This window comes from Impatiens glandulifera, chromosome 6, assembly GCF_907164915.1.
Source record: "Impatiens glandulifera chromosome 6, dImpGla2.1, whole genome shotgun sequence".
Lineage (NCBI taxonomy): Eukaryota > Viridiplantae > Streptophyta > Magnoliopsida > Ericales > Balsaminaceae > Impatiens > Impatiens glandulifera.
Window position 1 is genome coordinate 52315375 of NC_061867.1, and position 19337 is coordinate 52334711.

General features: G+C 29.4%; 2 protein-coding genes across 2 annotated transcripts; both read right to left on the minus strand.

Moving 5' to 3' along the window:
- Positions 1–6812: 6812 nt before the first annotated feature.
- On the minus strand, positions 6813–9560 carry LOC124942040 (heavy metal-associated isoprenylated plant protein 30-like). The gene is made up of 3 exons (XM_047482447.1): positions 9291–9560; positions 7318–7393; positions 6813–7249 (listed from the first exon to the last, which is right to left on the minus strand). The coding sequence occupies exons 1-3, from the start codon at positions 9465–9467 to the stop codon at positions 6927–6929; spliced, it is 576 nt and encodes a 191-aa protein (XP_047338403.1). The 5' UTR covers positions 9468–9560; the 3' UTR covers positions 6813–6926.
- A 4001-nt stretch (positions 9561–13561) lies between these two features.
- On the minus strand, positions 13562–18281 carry LOC124941131. The gene is made up of 7 exons (XM_047481396.1): positions 18110–18281; positions 17691–17950; positions 15310–15444; positions 15059–15101; positions 14244–14312; positions 14047–14161; positions 13562–13975 (listed from the first exon to the last, which is right to left on the minus strand). Exons 2-7 carry the CDS (start codon positions 17945–17947, stop codon positions 13845–13847), a joined length of 750 nt encoding a protein of 249 aa, XP_047337352.1. The 5' UTR covers positions 17948–17950; positions 18110–18281; the 3' UTR covers positions 13562–13844.
- Positions 18282–19337: the final 1056 nt, after the last annotated feature.

Here is a 19337-nt window from a genome sequence, read left to right on the forward strand (position 1 = left end):
TTTCCTCATTAATAATGATATTAAAGCTAGAATCCCAATTTAATATAACATTTTTATTTCAAAAAATATTATGGTTTGAAATTGGATTTGTTTTGGAATATTTGATAGTAAGCATAATTTGATTTTAGTATTTTTATTTATTTTAGAAATGGTCGACCTATTAGTTAAAATGAGAGTGGTTTAAGTATACAGCGAAACTAAATATAACATCCTACAAAATTAAAATTTAAAATTCATAGAAAGAAAATTAATTAACCAAAAGTTTCTCAAATAGAAGATCAATCATGGACTTCCCAACTAGGGAGGACAATTATAATGTGTTATGCGGTTTTGGTTTGAATTGTTCTATTATGGGCAATTTTTCTCCGATTTGATGGTAATTGACCGGGGATGAGACGGGGTAATTTGTGTCCCTCGCACTGACCCTGTCCCGATTTTACCTTAATTATGCCCCGAACACTAATAAACACAATTAAATATATAACATCTGTTTATATAATTTTTTAAAATATAATTTATTTTGTTAAAAAATTACGGTATAACGGTGTCCCGCGGAGATTCCCTGAAACCAAACAAATTTTCGAATTACAATGTGCCAGGGATAATAAATGCATGTCCCGTCTCAATCCGCCCCATTGTCATCCCTATTCCCAACTCAACGGACCTTCCAAAACAAATATAAAAAATGTCCTAATAAAAGTAAAAATGTCCTAATAAAAGGGTTATAGATTATTAGATTAGAAGCAAATTTGGTTTTGAATATTTGATATTTAATGATCATGCATTCCAGCTTTGATCTTATCCTTCATATATGAATAATTAGGTTGTCTAAAAGATTGGACAAAATAATTATGGCAAAATTGGCTATCTCAAACCCGTGAATAGTGTAGTCCCCATCAGATCTTCATGCATATGTTGATTTAGAGAGAAAAAGATAGTTAAATTCTTTTGGTGATAGGCACAATCATTTATGACAATAATAGAGCAGGAAAAGATAGTGAAAATGAGAAATGGAGGGAAACAAGTGAAATTTTTGTTGCTATTGAAGAAGTCATATTGTAAGGGCTATAGGGCTATAGTACTATTGGTTTCTCTAGATGGCCCATTGTTTGAGCTTACAAGGCATACGGTTTTAGCTTGTCGTGCCCTAGAAGATGTTTGGGTGAGAGCGATGTATTGTTTGACACCATTATGGATTATTTTTGTACTCGTTGTCTTTTTTCTTTTAAATGAATACAATATTATTTATCCAATAAATTGTGAAAATCGCACACTAATGGTAAAACCAAACAAAAAATGGTTATAATCAAGTTATGACATGTTTATGATAAATTATTCGAATATTACTCAAACGATATAAAAAAACACTAAAAAATTTATGATTATCGAAAAATTAAAGTAACTCACAACCAATGAATTTAGATGTCACATCAAAGGATCAGAAGATTGGAGAATCAGGAGAGTTCATAAAAACTTTCTTGTTTCTTCAATTTGTGGGATCTTGTTATTAGTTGAGATTTGGATGGACGAAAAATACATGACAAAGGGATATGTCTTATGAAAGTTAAATGGATTGTTATGGGGTGACACCTATTTGGAGTCTCATTTGGAATTTGACTAAAATTCAGTTGGTGATATTTAAGGCTCTCGATAGTTATTGAGAAGTTTGGATTGAGACGATAAATATAGCGAGTCTGAATCGTTTGGTCAATATTCATATTATCTTTTGTTAGACTAAGAAAAAGAATCGATGTGCTTTCAATGATCGTATTAATCGATATGTATTATGAAAACTTGTATTAATCGATAGGTAGTTTCTTTAGGTTTAAACGACACTATTTATGAAAACTTTTATTATGTTTTTTAGTCAAATTTGCTTGTAAGTAATTGAAATTTAAATAATTATAATAATTAACTAATACTCTATTTAAGAAAATTATAATTATTAATGTATATGAAACAACTGCTAAATGGTTTGTGGTGTGCCATGCATCAATTAATTGTCTGAAATAACATCATTACTGACGCACAAAATCATTTACTAGCCTTTTATTAGCGTCGCTAAAAACTTTTATACTGCTTTTATTATGCGTTGCCAAAATTCTTGCCAATAAATAACTTTATGAGCCGGAAAAGTTCATTTTCTTGAAGTTGATACTAAATATTCATAATCAATTGATCACTCTCTATTAGCAACTACAACCTGTTTTATCTTTACGGTAAAACTAATAACTTTTTTACAATTTACTTTATTTTTTTGAAAATTTAATAGTAAAATTTCAAACTCAATAGGTAAAGTAGGGAGATGGAAAGTGACAGTACAATAAAGGGGTGTAGGTTTTAAGGATGGAGTTGTGGGCAGCAGATCCCAGAAAACCTCTGCAAAATTGTTGTGAAAATATATGCTACTCATGATAGACCTCTCCCTAGCTAGCCAGCCCGTAATTGTCATTAATTTCTTTTTCCAACAAATTTAACTTATTTACAAAAACACAGTTAAAAAAAATGATCATTTTCATTGTCACAATCGTGCTCTATGGTTGGACCGAATTTTGGAAGCATCAATGATCTGTTACATTTGTTCAAAATGGTCCACAATATAATTATTGCTAAACCTTCAAAATTAGTTACTAAGTAACTAGACACCAAACTTGTGATATCGATGTTATTTCGTCTTAATAAATTGTTTTTTACTATACTAACCCATAAGAATACATGCATGAGGATTATAATATTACACAATTACAAGACAATTTATTTTCAATCTACATTTATATTTCATTCAACTATATATAATATTACACTCATAAAAACTATTTTTCGATTTCTCAATCAGGAGACCCACAACCTCATATATTTGATGCTCTATGATTAATGCAACACCTGAATATGCAATGGTTGTGAATGAAATCATGTAACATTGGATAGATTTAATTAAAAATTTGGGACCCTTTTGGGGTTGTTGGTTTTCAAGATAGAGGTTTGAGTCTACACTCTTCTTCCTTCAAATTTATCATTTTTTTTAGATTCTTTAATGTGTCATGTCTTAATTTCCCCCATTTCCCTAGGCTAATTTAATGCTATTACAACATTATTATTTAGCCCCCCATTCACCCCCAAAGACTGTCCAATTTTTAGGCCCATGTTCATTGTCCACACATTATGTCTTAATGTGAACCACCAACCCTAAACCCTATTATATATATATTTTTTTGTCATTTCATGACCTTATATTTGTCTTCATTTTCAAAGCCCTTCAATTGAACTATTTTCCTACTCTAGGGCATATTATTCTTGTGGGATCCTAATAGATGTTATTGTCACACAAAAATTATGAATAGTATATTATTATCTTTGAGATGGGATGTAATGTAATTCTATTGATCATGTCATGGCCTGTTTTGGAGAATTCATTTTGATTGGGATAGGTCATGAAGTAATGTGAAGACGATATTTTTAATTGTCCGTGACAGCACAAACATGTCGCGTGGAATTAACGTGCAAATGGATCTTGTTGAGCCATGTACACGACACGGGCTTGTGTCGGTCACCCATTACCCTTTCTCTAGTAACACCATATTTAGGTTTTGAAAATTGTATGATAAAATGACCTCCTAATTTTCTAATTAAAGATCAAATATGTTTTTAATCAAACCTTTTAAAATATACATATTGGTGAAGTAAAGGATCATCGACAAGGACATTCCAACTTTGTGAAAAAAAAAACCCATTGAAAATCTCTTTTTGTTGTAAATTTTTGTAATGAGTTTGGCTGCATGTGTAGTTGTGGGGAAGACATGGACCACAATATATGGATACAAACTGAAAGGGAAAGTGGGGAAAGAGAAGATGAGAAGAGTCTTTCAGAGTACTCAAAATGAGAAAGCAGAGTCAGTTTGTTGGTGCACATGAACTTAATACAAATTGGCTTACTATTAATTGAATGATACTGTGGGGATCAATTCTCAATTTAATTTACATTGTCCAAATGGATTGGGTCCACTCACTCTTTATTCAATAGAGAATTGTCATTTTCTTCTTCATTTCAAAACCGACTCCTTAAACTCATTTAATCTATTTTATAACATTTTTTTACTAAGAAGGGTGCCCATTCCGTCCAAATTGATAACGAGCTTTCGGTGTAAACCTAACTTGAAACATCCATATCTTAGTTCAAAACTCTTACATTCATAGTCTGATATTAATATGAAAGGATAACAATCGATAAAAATATTTTTCTTTTTCCTTTTTGCATGGTTCTCTTGAGTCTTATTGTGGATAATCAGTCCATTTGTAGCCAATTACTCCATGGGATATTAATTTAGATAAGATAAACTAATAATGTAAATATTTTTCAAATTATAAGTAACCCACTATTTGTGTTTTTAATTTAAAATGGAATCTGAAACCTATAGGAGACTTTTGGCATGTATTTAATTTGTAATAAAGTTAATGTAAAAATGTAATTTTGACATGATTTTTTTTTCAAAATCTTGTCTTTTGTCTCTCTCCTGGGTTGTCAGTGTACTTCGACCACAGGTTAAGGGTGGTGTCATAAAAAAAAAATTATTTAATTTTACCTAAAAAAAAATAATAATATTAATAATAATAAAGCAATCCTGTGACTTCTCATGTGGGTGTGGTACCACCCGAGTCCGAGCCCCCCCTCCCCCAACTGTAAATGACAGCCATAATTGGCCTACCCTCAACTCTTTCAAAGAAAAAATTTAAAAATTTTTTTTTTGTTATAAGTGTGTTTGAGATAGTCTTCTTGTAGATCTACCAAAACCAATTTTATCGTAATGATATTCATCTTCAATATCGTTTTCTTAATCTCGACGTGATATACATCTTCAATATCGTTTTCTTAATCTCGACGCGATATACATCTTTAATATTATTTTTTAAAAAGAGATCACATAATATTGTACATACCCACTTTCTAAATTTTGATCTTTATGAAACCTACCAAAAAATTTGAATTTTGGAAGCATATTATATTTTTTTTAAATGTAAAATTTAATGGGTTTTGCTGCTCTGTAATCCAACCAGGTATAGTTACTGACTATATATGTTTGGGTCCACATTAGTATGTAAGTGGATCTAGTTCTAATTCAACTTGTTCTCTAACTATGTCTCAACTAGTTCTTGGAAAATGAGAAATAAAAGTTTCAACTATTAATATATATATATATATATGTATTTATTGCAATTTGCATTATTTACACATTATTCTTCCTATGTACCTTAATTAGTGTGTGAGATTTTGTTTTGTTCAATTATAAATAAACAACTTATCTAAGATATGAGATGGACACAATTTTCTTAAACCGGACAACTTCAAATCATATAGTATTTGTGTTAGAGCATGTTGTTTTGTTTTGTGTCTGTTTCTCATGCTACACAATAATTACTAAATTAATAAATTTTGACAATACTGAACTACTGTGATGATTGAGATTCAGAACAATATTTTGCAGGCTACACTAAAAACCATTCAAAGAAGAAAAAATGGATTGGAATTTGATTTTCACGTGTACATTTTTTATTTTGAGATCGTGCAAGTGTAAGGGCCGTGTAACATAAAATGATTAATATGAAACAAAATAAAAATATAAACATTAAAAATGTCAAAAAAACTCAAATTAACGTTATTATCAAAATAGAGAAACTAAATACACGGCAATCAGACTTTTTAGCCGCGTCTCGAACCCGTTTTTGGCCTTCATTGAGAATTTTTTTCTGTTGCGGTTATTTTGTTATAATAAAATTTCTTAATTGAGATTCATTTATTGTTTATGACAATGCATTGGTTTCAATTATAAGAATTATATATATAGATTGTGTAGTGATGATGAGTTTTGAATGAGTGCAATTAAGAAAAATGTAAATATTGAAAGCAATTGAACTTTAAACATATGATGAAATTAAGCAAATGATGAAATTAAAGAGTATCAAACTGGATAAATTGTCTAAAACTTTATAAAAAACATATATGCCTAGAAATGTCGCTAAATGTGTCGACAAAATAAATAAAAATAGTCACTAAAAGTATGAAAATATAAAAACAAACGTCGCTAAAGAGATTAAAAAAATATAAACAAAGATAAATATGTTTAAGCAAATGTTTGTTTACGAGCCCAATAATATTTATCTTATGATCAGCCTCTTTAGTATTATTATTGGGCCTTGGACTTTGGGCTTATATTTTTTCTTTTATTTTTTTTTAGTATGATTTGAATTTATTTTTAAGGGTAGTTAGGCACTTTAAATTAAAGAGTTAGTATGAATATTTAGACTTAAGAGATTTTAAATCTCAAATCTCTACTTTTTGTCCATCTTTCAAAATAAATTACTTAACTGTTTAATTTTTTTAATAAATATATTTCTTAAAAATCAATTCAAATCCAAGATCTAGAAGCCATATGATTTTAGTTGATTAAACTAAGAGATTATTTTTATGTAATTTATTTGGGTTTAAATAACATTTTCCATTCAATTAATGAAAATTATGAAATTATCAATATTTGAAAATTTTAAATCATTTCATAATTCTTGGTTCACTAGATAAAAAATAAATCAATTGATGTTGATGGTTAATTAGAGTGATTCCCTATCTATATTTTGTTTATAAATTTTAAATATTTAAAGAATTTTTTAGTCATTTAATCAAAATACTTATTTTTTCAATTAGAATATTTTTTTAAATGTAATTTCTTTCTTTTATGAAAAAAATAGATATTATAAAAAGCTCTAAGAAACTTAACATATATAATAAAAGAAGATAGGAATAGACAATTTCCATACAATCATTTACTTAACCTATCACCTTAATAACATAGTTTCCATTCACACAAACTAGTTAGAATTTCTTATTTACATAAGTGGCTTTTGCCATGTAACCAAATCTTCGATATCTTACTAAACTACATGATTGTACAAGCGTTAACGTTGTCATCATTGAACATGTTGCTAACCTTGTCGTCTCCACGTTGAGTAACCGGAATATTCCCATGTTTGTCGCCAATATTATACCCATGACGCCAATAATTATAACTCTCCTTATACTCGTTATTTAGATCTTTAAAATAGTCACCCGTTGATGTGAAGTAAAGAGGAGGGTTCGGATAAGGCCAAAACTCGGCCCTCTTCCCGGCTCTCCTTACTTTTTTCAATATTCTGTTACGATCAACATATCCAATCACGGTCACTTTCTCCATCTCCAAGTTTACTTCAACCGAGTCCACCCCTAACACACACAAGACATATGTAACATCAAAATTATTTTGTTTAGTACTATGAATTTGATAAAACTACCTCGAAGTTTGTAGATCGACTTCTTGACAACCCCTTCACAACCTTTACAACACATCCTAACTTTAAGCTCGACAGTCTACATACATGCAAAGATCATTGTTTAACGAATAAAGAAACAAGAAAAAACAACGATAAAATCGAAAGGCTAGAAACCACAAGAGCGCGATCCCTTGACTACTACAAAATGTCCATTATACCCCCAATAGAAATTTAGATAACTAGATACCTAGAACTTAATTAATGGGTTGAGTTGAAAAGATGTTGTTTCTATGGGGAGTGGACACGGTTTTACTCTCCTTTCATGTTATTCTTTTATTCCATTTGTCCATTATTACCATCCATCACTTTCTATTTTACATCAAGCCGATGAATGATGGGACTAAGACAAATCAATAAGATCCTCCATCTTTCCTTTTTCAATTAATCACAAAGCACTAATAAATGGTTCTTCCTTATTCTTATTCTTATTATTTATTTTATATTTTGTAAAGATAGAACCATGTCATTAATTCATGTCTTTTTCTTTTGCAAGATAATCACAAAAAACAGTAAAAAAATTATTAAAAAATCAGATCATAATAAGATACCACATAAATGGTTATAAGTTATATAGTCTTGCACAAAATAAAATAAAAAAAGTCAGAGAAAAATAAACGTATGTCTAATTCAAGTCTTAGGCTTGTTCATATTTAAATAACCTTCTTTTGATTTATTTTATTAGAAATTGAATTATTTTGTAAGAAAAAAAATAAAGGGTATTAATATATAACAAAATTTAATTTTTTAAAGGAAATTGAAAGTATTCTAATCTTGATTAATAAATTGATCATTGAATGATGGATTATTGAAATATTTAAATTGAACTAGGCCTTAACTTGTATTTCAATATTTTTGTGAAGGTTTCACAAATATATAGATTAAAAAAAATGGTTATATTCTATTCTGAAATAATTTTTTTTATAAGAAACAATGTTATTCTCATTGTTATTGTTAACTTTACTTTATGTGTATTCCCCAAGTTGTGTAACTTTTCAACTATTGTTTGTATTACCTATAAGGCTATAACCCTATTTGACATATTTTTTTTTTAAAAAAATGGCTAAAGATGACAATTTTAGAAGTCACACTACCACCCACTTGACCCAAAAAAACATTCTTAGTTTCTTTTATCTAGAACAAAGTATATTACAAATAATATGCTCATTTTGTGTAGCTTTCCATAGAATTTAATAACATTTTCTAAAAATAAAATTTTATATATTTCTTGTCTCCCAATAGGGTATTTATAAAATACATCGATGTCGAGAGATGGTTTTTTCGAGTCCTATAATTAAGGTTGATGGTAACTTTGATATTTTTTTGAATAAATTATAAGTTCAAAAACCATACTTTCATGTATTTGTTTAAGAATTAATGTGTCTTTTAATTGTTTAAAAATAATTTATAAGATCAAACCGAAATAACTATTCATATATATTGTAAGAATTATGTTCTTTTTAACTCTTATTGAGATAACAATTAAAATAGTTATTATTTTAAAATATTTTCAAAAATACAAACTAATAATATAATAAAAAACTTTAAAAATTATAAGATAAAAGTTTGTTTATATTAAATTCAAATAAATCAAAGAAAAAAATATTCTCATTAGTGCCCTAGCTATTTAAATTATATATATGATTGTTCACTTCCAATAGTGTTGTTCATATGCCCAAGGCTCGATCATAACCTTGGTTAACTGTCGTGTTTTTCCAAAACAAAAACCAGTTATAATATTCCTTTTTGAAAACGGTCCCAAATATATAAAAACGTCGTTTAAACAATAACGACATAACCCCCACATCCGACAAAAACCTAGGCCAAAACAAAACTCGCAAGAGCTCAAAAGAAGAAACCATGTTCTTTTCTTGAACAAGATTCATATAATAGCTATAGGTTCTACCAAATATAAGAAGAAGATGTAGAAAAACAACCTGCAAAGAAATCGGGCGACCTTTAGGTGTGGTTCTGAAATACTTAATATCGTGATCTTTGACAGAGATATTAACGTTATGGCTACTACGAACGTGTTTGTGTTTCGTGCCGAAGAAACAAAAGGCTATGGCCGAGAAGAATGACCCGAAAACCCTCTCCAACAAGCTGGGTGCCATGTACGATTATTCGATGTCTCGATAGATTGAATTATTATAAGCTCTCCTTTCGCTATTTAAAGGGAAGAATGATTATCAATTATCAATGGAAAAATATTCTCCAAAGCCAAATGGCATCCCTTTTTTTCAATTTAGTTAGGTAAATACATGATCATCATATATATATATATTGATGATATAGTATAGTACTCATGCACACCGAAAAAGGCATTGTGTATAGTATAATATTTATAATATTCCAAACCCCATGAGAATTATTTCTTGTGCTTTAATTAATTCAATAGAGATAGAGAAAGGGAGGTTAATTATTTTTTGGGTCAAGTTACCACTTGCATTTTCACTTTCCAGATCGTCTTAGAAAGAACTTTAGAGGAATGGTATCTAAATTATTATTACATGACTAAGCTAGGAGGATCACATTCATTTTTTTGATCTATTATGGGAAAAAGCCCTTCAACTTTAACAAAAGAGAAAAAGTAAACTTATGAACTTTCAAAATGGCAAGGTATATGGGAGTTATCGCTAGGGAAGCTAAGTTGAATATTTTCAAGAAACTTACAAGAGGCCGAGGCCGATGGTAATGAATCGAGAGTTTAATCAAATTGAAAAAGTATTGACGAATCAGACGATAACGACGAAAAAACAAGATAATCTAAACTTGAGAAAGAACCTCGCAATAGAGAGAACAAACCAACTATATCAAGAGAGTCCAAATTAACATTAATTTAAGTGCTTACTATTTGTCTTGACTCGGGTTGTTTTTTCTTTTTTTTTTTTTTAGTCAACGATGATTTGTTGTTGTTATTTCTTTTGGTCGGTTGCATTTGGATTAACTTATAATGACTTGAATTGTAATGATCTTTTAATATTTTACTATATTAAAAAAAAGATTAAGAATTCATGATTAAACTATTTTAAACTTAATTACATTCAACATGAAAAGACTAAGAAATTAGTTAAAATAAATCTGTCACGATGTCAATGATAGTGGCATTGTGTGAAAAATCATTTATCCTTACTGGATAAGAATGGGTGTAGTCGAGTTCCTTCTCGAGATGTATTGATTACATTGTTATATCTAGATTGTCCAAATGAATATGGAAACATAAATAGTTGTACAAATGTCTCACATTTTAATAAAAATATAGTGATAATAAAGTTGGTGGAGAGTAAACTTATTATTTTTCTTTAGAAATTTTCAAGTTTGTTAATGCTAATTTTATATGTTGCTAGTGGTTGAGTATTTTGTTTTATTTTTCATTATTATTATTTAAATGGTTAAACCTGTATTTTTTTTAACGCTGAATTGCACTCCTCCTGCTGAGTGCGACTAATCTCCGCGGATTAAACATATAGTCCACAAACACACTTAACCAACTAACCAAGCTAACGAAATTTGATGCATGACGGACTCAAACTCAAAACATCAGGAAGACTAGGGATATCAACATTTTGTTGTCGCTAGACTGTTTCGAATGTGTTTAGTGACACTTGGGTCATTCGTTTTTCTATTGTTTTTATTTTAAACGACTATCATCTAAAAATTATATTGATCGATTTTAGAAACAAATGTCTCCACCACACTAAAATCATTCTAATCAATCCGAAAATATCCAAAGAAAACACTTTCATTTTTTTCATATATATGTCCCCTAGCTAGCTCTTCCTCTGGTCACACACTCCAAATCAAGGGAACACAATAACTTATATAGATGAATAATGAAAAGTTTATTAGGTTTAATAATGATGCTCATATATGTACTTTGCTAAAACCTTGAGTGCTTTTTTGTCTTAAACATCATAATCCGAGGGCTCTTTTCTTTCAAGTTCTTCCTTTTGGTCACGTCACTATCACGTGCTCCCATTTTAGGTGTTTATCAGTTTAGAAAAAAAGAGAGAAACGTCATGATCGGTTATCAGGTGATGAAGGGATTAATTAGGGCTTGTTTGGATTCAAGTTTAAGGCATGTAGAGGAAAAGGAAAAAAAAAAGTTAGTTTTGGATGCTATGCTAAGGAAACAAAATATTCCAAAAATCTCAATAATTTATATGTAGTTAGTTTTATGGAAAAAAAATATCTTAGCCCCCATGATATCAGAAGATTTCAAAACCAAAATAGACAGCATTTGGGCATCTTCAGTGTACAAAGGATCTAAATCAAAAAAATCAAAGGATATATTCTCTTCCATTATGGTTATAGCAAAGAATTCCATACAAAACTTACACATAGAAAAATTATTTAAACTTTATTGAACTCGAGAAGAAGAGACATATTCGCGCATCTAAATAATTTCACAACTTTCATTATAATCGAGATATAGAGTTCGAAACACACAACATAAAAGAAAATATCTTATCGGTCCTCACCCAACATGTAGGTTTTACATACTTCAACTATACGTTATTCTAAAAAAAAAAAAAAAAACTATGCTTCTCTTCTATTTTTCTTATATATATATATATATATATATCAAACTAACTTGTATGTGTTTTAACTAATTTTGGAATAGGTTAACACCATGAATTTGTTTGATCGTGTTTAATTTAATGAGTATTTAATATATTGGTTAATTAATTAAGTTGAAAAGAAATAAAACTTGATAGATTATTTAGTAAAAAAGTACATAACATTAAACGAGTTCAATTATTCTATATTGTTTCAGGTGTAAGTGGTTTAGATCGGTTTATTAACTGAAATACAACTGTTATAATTGGTTTACTAAATTTCAAACGGTTAGTTTGTCGGTTAGATCCGAATTTACTAAAATAGATTAAAAATGTATATCATTAACAACTAATATCTATATTCATGGTACAATGTGAGTCAACAATTTTAAAATTAAATTTGTCTATTACTAGTTAATATCCTTGATAATTTAGTAATAATATTATGTCATTATTATTAATTTATATGTGAGATTCGAATTTTGTTTTTAAACATTAGGTTGGTTTCAATAGCACTGAATCAACAAACTGAACTAGTAAAAAGAAAACAAGTTTGTTTAATTTAGTTTGATATTTGATTTAGTTTGAATAGTTTCAAATTTGATTTAATTTGAACGGTTTCAATTCGTTTGGTTTATTACACTCCTAATCACGATTATTTGGTCGCATTGAACGATTTGAGGTTTGATTTTTATTCTCGTCTTATTTAAACATTACTTTTAAATACTTCGTCGGTTTCCATGTCAATGAACCAACAAACTGAACCATCAATATCAATTTGGTAAAAAGGAAACCAGTTTGTTCAGTTCAGTTGAAGCGGTTTCAGTTCGGTTTATCTTAATCTCGATATTTTTTTATTGGATTGATGTGTGTTATATGTTGTTTTATATTTGCCCTTTTCTAAACAAATAGTAATGTTCCCCTTCCCAAAAATAAAATAAAATAAAATAAAAAAACAAAAAGTGGTACAACTCATGATCTACCTAATTCATCATTTTTATTATATATTTTATGTTGCAATTTCATTCAATGAATTGATTTCTTAATTAATGAAAAAGTTGAGGTAATGAAAACTTTGAAGAACCCACTTATCTATAATATTCCCCAATATTCCATTTTTAACCATTATTCTCAAAAAAAACAAGCAATCTTAAACATAATAAACTCAAAGTTATTAAAAAAAGTAAATTCATACTTCATAGTTAAGAAAAGAGAAAGTGAAAGAAGTGGTTTCAACAAAACCGTGGATAAGTTTGGATAAGTATTAAGTCATATAAATTCTTCCTTTGAATCCGATCCTTCCATGATGAAATGGAAATTTTATAACACACTCAAAAGTGCTCACATGTTTTGTGCTTAACATGGAGCCCTTCATTTTCTAAATAAATTAAAAGTATCCAATTTAAATAAATATATTTTTTTTAAATGTTATAAGAATGTTGGAAAGAACATTACATGTCAAAAAGGGTATACTAGTACTTATCAAAAAGTTGTCTTTTTCCCACACCCACATATTTTATGTCCAAAGTTTATGCTTTTCTTTGGCGGGTCGGGAGAAGGAGGATCGTGTTTTTCATGTAAGAAGTTAGCACGATATTATACCGTCGTAAATCTTCTAGTAATAATGTTTTCTTATAGTAATAATGTTGAATAAAACAACTCTTCTATTCAAGAAACTAAGTCAAAAGTCTTTTTTTAGTAAACTTTATAAAAGTGAGTAAGAACATACATAGTATCTCAATGGCTTAAGAATTCAATGCCAATAACAAAATACACATTAGAACAATACCTTTATCGACGACAAGATCATTTCTGCTAATATCGATCGAAGGAGGGTTCAGAATGACGCCCATCCTATACATAACAATACAAATCTCAGAATACATGTATAAAAAGAAAGGTTAATTATTTCGGTATCGATACATTATTATTCTACAAAGCAGGATGATATCCCATATGCATAGTCGTCTCAACTCTCCGAGTCACTCTTCTTGCATTCCATTCTTGACAGTATTCAAGCCCGAGACGAATAGTAGTTCCAAGTCCAAGTACAACAATAACACCTAAGGCAAAAAATCAAAACAAATTTGAACTTTTCCGATATCATAAATTTAAATTCCGAATTCGAAAATACCTATTATGATGTTAACGGGTAATGCAGAAACGCCAAGGGTAATGGATATAAGAACGTCCAGTAAAAGACCACCAATTAGTATTGCAAATGCAACCCAAAGAGCGTTAACACCTCCCTGTGATCAAGAAAACAATCCGATTTAGCCGAAGATCATTAAACAGTTATCTAACAAGTTAATGATTATTCTCATTACTTACTCTTTGTTCTTGTGCAATGATGGACCCTCTAAAACCTGGATCAGTCCTCCACACCCAGTAACTTGTGTGCTGTTAGACACAAATATTGTTATTTCAACTATATGATATGATTGAGAGTAATTATATTTGATTAAGATATATATTATTACCTTAGGTATTGTATCATTTTTATTTTATTTTTATTGAATCTAGGAAGTTTGCATGACCCAAAACTTTAGAAACAAACCCGAGACTTTAGGTGTCTCTTAGGCAAGACTGTTGACACTTGGACTACCCTAGTGGGTTACCTTAGGTGCAATCTCTATTATGTAATAATAATTGATTCTCAATAATGAAATTTCTCACTAGTTTTTACCATACAAAAAGAAAAAATAAATAGATAAATTTCAACAACTACATTTGAGGATTTCTCAATGGGATTGATTTCCAAATGAGCTCTTTACAGCAACATGTTTTGTTTTTACCAAATGGAAAGATTTTCAATATGTTTTTATGTATAAAGTAGATAGACATTTACAGTGGCACTACACATCATCAAGTCATCAATAATGTACATATACTACTCTTAGAGCTGGTTTGATTTTGGGTTTTTCAAAAAACAACTTTTATCATCACTTTTTCTTTCGACTATCAAGTCACTCAATTCATCAACTAAAATACCAAAACATCCTTCCTTTATTTTTTACAAATTTTAAATGAGTTACCAAAATAACTCACATTTTCATCAACAATATTTTTTCAAATAATCCTAGAAAAAAAACAAACAACCCAAGGTCAAACAGGTTCTAAGTGACCAAAAACACAAAAATACCTACATGTGGCTGAGATTCTGGAGGAGGTACATTGGCAGCAACTTGTCTGCATTAGAATGAAATGCAGTTAGTCCATACAACATATTCTTGAGCCAAGTTTTCTCTATTGTAGCCTTCTAGGATTAGGTCATGCAAATGTTGGTTTCGTTATTAAAGTATATATATGCACATTCTGAATAATGAGTGAGGGCATATATTGACCCCTCCTGGGAGTCACTAAAATATTCATCACAATGTTAGGCGAGATAACTTACTGGCATATTTCACACATATTGGAGCCACGTATTTGAAACCAGGCAGTTATGCAAGACTTGTGTGCTCTGGCAAGTCCACCTCGACATTGACATCCAAGGTCTATCAAATTCTCTTCCTTCTCCTGCTGACAAACTCTGAAACACATATCACATCAAACATAAGCATCACGAGTACTACTGAGAGGTGATCAAAATATTTATCCAAGAGTACTAAAGTGGAATAGAAAAAGAAGGACCATCAATGACTGTGTGACTAGATAACCTTATATGGTTATTAAGCAGTTGTCATACATAGTTTAGGTTCGTTCAAATATCTTTACAACTACAATTAGTAGTGGAGGCAACTAATGTTAGTAGTAGTACCCACCATTTTGATGACTTTGGAGCATAGGATTGTTTTCAAAAAGAAGTAGCTTTTTTGTTATAATCTTAAAATATATGTGATTGAAAAATATTTTAAATATATATAATACTGTAGATAATTAGTATTATTGAGCTATTAGTTTCATAATAAATCAAATTTAGGATCAAAATAACATACATCATTTGACAAAAGTGATTTTGTTTTACAAAAATAGATTATGAAAATAATCCACTTCTCACAAAACACGGTAATATCGTGATAAGAACCCTAAACTGGTTTTGTATAAGTTTTAGTGAAGAAGGGGATAGACTTAGAGAAATTGAGAGACTTACATAATACTTATTGTATATTGTATAGACAATGTTTGTATTATTAGTATACAATCTTTAAATTCCTTCTTATTTTATTGATAAAAACTGAATTTTATCAATACAATAAGTTTGTGTCACGTTGCCAAGGATATTGAGCTTCAAGTTGATCTCAACTTTGAGGTTCTTATGTTTACTTACTTCGTTTTGATTAAGCCATGCCAACAGATAACATAACTTGCAATGGTTTGGATTTTCCCCACAGTCGATGTGACTATCGCGTTGACCGTGGATCAATTAAAAGATTCCCACTTTCCAAAAATGAAATGATAGAAACTTAATTGTAATCAAGGAACTAAGACTTAATGTACATATATAAACCTAATCCTCTAATTTAATGTTGGATTGAATCCTAAATCCTAACATATTATTATCTAACTGAATATTTTGTCAAGGCTGGCCAAAAGCTCCACTTCTTCTGTTGTTGTCCAGACATATAACACATAAGTTTCCAAACAAGGATTGACCACTTCCATCGGGCCATCAGTTTGAGGTGATATACCGACTGCAAGAATTGTTCAACACCCTGCAGCTTAAAAAATTCCTTCCGAAAATTGCTTAGGGAAATCATATTGTGATCGCTTATACAATCATCAGTTGCATCATGTGTAACTTGTGAATGATGTCCAAAGATGTCATGTAGGCATGTGAGGCAGCTACGGACGCAATTGCGAACATCGTGAACCATTCATGTCCAAAATATTGACAGCTTGACCTTCTGGTAATTTGGGAGAATACCTTAGTGTTCTTTCACAAGGACTTATGCATAGACTGCATGATGGTGCATTTGAGAGTCCAAATGGCATGACGAGGAACCTGTAATGGTCGCCACGTGTCTTATAAAGGCAGTCCTCAGGTCCAATTTGGAGAAGTATAAGCTGTATTGAAGCTTGTCCAATAGCTCTTCATCCAATGGTATATGGTACTTATCTTTTAACGTTGCTGTGTTTAGTTTCTGATAGTCAATGCACATAGGCCATGAATGGTCCTTTCTTTGTACTAGAACTATCCGAGTTGAATAAGCACTGTGAATGGTCGTATGATTCTTGATGCCAACATTTTTTGATTATCCTCTCAACCTCATTCTTTTGTAGGGAAGTGTATTTGTAAGGTAGAAGAAGACTTACAAGGTCCATCCCTTCTTTGAGCAGTATGTGAACTTCAGTTCAGTAAGGTGTCTAGTAGCCTAGGTTCCTAGAACATGTCACACCTTGGGCAATTTGTTGGCCTAATTACAGAGACTTCCAATGAATTGAGTCGTTCGTGTGGACCAATGCTGACTTCACTCCTTTATGTAGCCATAGGCTGTATTTATACTGCCTGATTTCCTTGCAAGGTTCGGAAATTCCAGTGGATATCTCCAAGGCCTAATACTAATATCCTAATCTAATGTTGAGTCGAATCCCAATCTAATACCTATTTAATCTAATTATAGTACTTATCTATCAGTAGGTAATGTAACTTCATTTAATGACGCAACTTCTTATTGGCGGATCAGCCCTGTTGTTTCGTATCATATTGTTTCTAAAGTTTGAATATCATTTACCTAAACTTAAACAAGTGAATCAATATTCTAATCAATATAGAGGAAAATAAAAGCCTACATATACATAATTATCACCTAAACAGATTAATCGAAACCGAAATACCTGCATTCATCGCATGAACTTGCATTGCTCGATAAACATTCTTTCCTAGGAGAATTCGTACTGACCACCACCTCATCAGCAGAATCAACAATCACAGTAAGATTCGATGGAGGCAATTCTGAACTTCCTTGTAACGAATTAACCAATTCACCATTCGAAACAACAATAGTTAGAACATCTTCATCGCTTTTCGTAATATCCTTCTGCACATCACCATTGATGTTGCTTCCAATTCCATTTTCACCGTCAGATTTCATTTGCTTTTACAAATTTGACAAGATTGATCCAAAATCAACTGAAATTCGTTTAGCTAGAAAGCATATACATATATCTATAGATCTATATCCTTATGACTCAAATCTGAAACGTATCATCACACATTTAGACTATTGAGAAGGTATATCTACCGCTAAACTTACCGGAGATGGAGATTTACAGTAAGAAACGATGATCGCGCGATGAACGCAACGCCTTCTCTGGATAGGATTGCTGGATTAGTGTACTTCAGTTTAGAGTCTTCTTTTAGGTAAACCTCAAAGGTCCTCAAATGGTCTTTTATATCTTCTTTTTCTCTTTCTCTCTCTAAAAATTATTTAGATTTGAGTATAAAATAATTAAACTAGTATCTTTTGTTCTTCTTGATAATAACATTTGTAATATTTAAATTATAATCCAAACATTTTTAAAGTTTTTTAAGATCTTGATAATAAAATAATACATTATATTTTGAGTTGGAAAAAGTTAGGATAACTCTCATTTCCATTAATTGATCTATGTCTTGAGTGTTTAAAAAGGAAATAATATATTAAATTATTATGTTATTATGATATCATTAATAAATAATATTAATATGATATATATTTAATTAATAATAATATTTTTTAATTATTATTTTATTTATCATAAAATATATATAATATTAATAATTTAATACATGTAATTCTTTTATTAAATATATATATATTTAAGTAATAATAATTTTAAATAATTATATTATTATTTATAAATGTATAATTTAATGCATAATTTCTCTTTTTTCTATATAATATATTATATTATTTTGTAGCTATAATATTAATGTCATATATATTTAATTAATAATAATTTAAAAGTTATATGTTATTCTCATAAATATATATAAATATATAATAATAATATAATATATTATTTACTCAATTTTTTAAGTAAAGAAATTTAATGTGTCAATTTAATGAATAGATAAAATATTATTAAAATATTAGTTTAATATTTGTCATAGAGTTTTGTTTATGTTCTATTCTTATTAAGTAAAAAAAATAATTCAACATTATACATTCTTAAATTCAATAAAATAAAATAGGTTGATAATGTGAACTTCCCAAATAAAAAAACATAACTTACTAAAAATATATATATTTGAGACATTTGAATTTTCTAAATAAAAAAAAAAAAAATTATCTATTAAATATGTTATCGTGTTAAATGATAAAATAATAAGATATTTTATAAAAAAAAATTATTGAAATTAAAATTCCGAACTAAAAAGAGTGAATTGTGAATGATAAAATAACATTTTTTTTATTAAAATTTTAATTTTAATTCTTAATCTTAATTGTTCTATTAAACATACGAATTAGAATCGGACCCCAATTTCAATTCCATAAATAC

Bases quoted from the DNA above. Each gene is read 5' to 3' on its own strand.
- LOC124942040 (XM_047482447.1), bottom strand. From the start codon at position 9,467: ATGGCACCCAGCTTGTTGGAGAGGGTTTTCGGGTCATTCTTCTCGGCC. The intron at 7,394-9,290 runs GTTGTTTTTCTA...GCATGTATGTAG, and splicing joins GTCGCCCGATTTCTTTGCAG to ACTGTCGAGCTTAAAGTTAG. The intron at 7,250-7,317 runs GTAGTTTTATCA...TGTGTGTGTTAG, and splicing joins GTCGATCTACAAACTTCGAG to GGGTGGACTCGGTTGAAGTA.
- LOC124941131 (XM_047481396.1), bottom strand. From the start codon at position 17,947: ATGAAATCTGACGGTGAAAATGGAATTGGAAGCAACATCAATGGTGAT. The intron at 14,313-15,058 runs GTAGGTATTTTT...TGTGTCTAACAG, and splicing joins CTCCAGAATCTCAGCCACAT to CACACAAGTTACTGGGTGTG. The intron at 13,976-14,046 runs GTATTTTCGAAT...TTTTTGCCTTAG, and splicing joins ACCCGTTAACATCATAATAG to GTGTTATTGTTGTACTTGGA.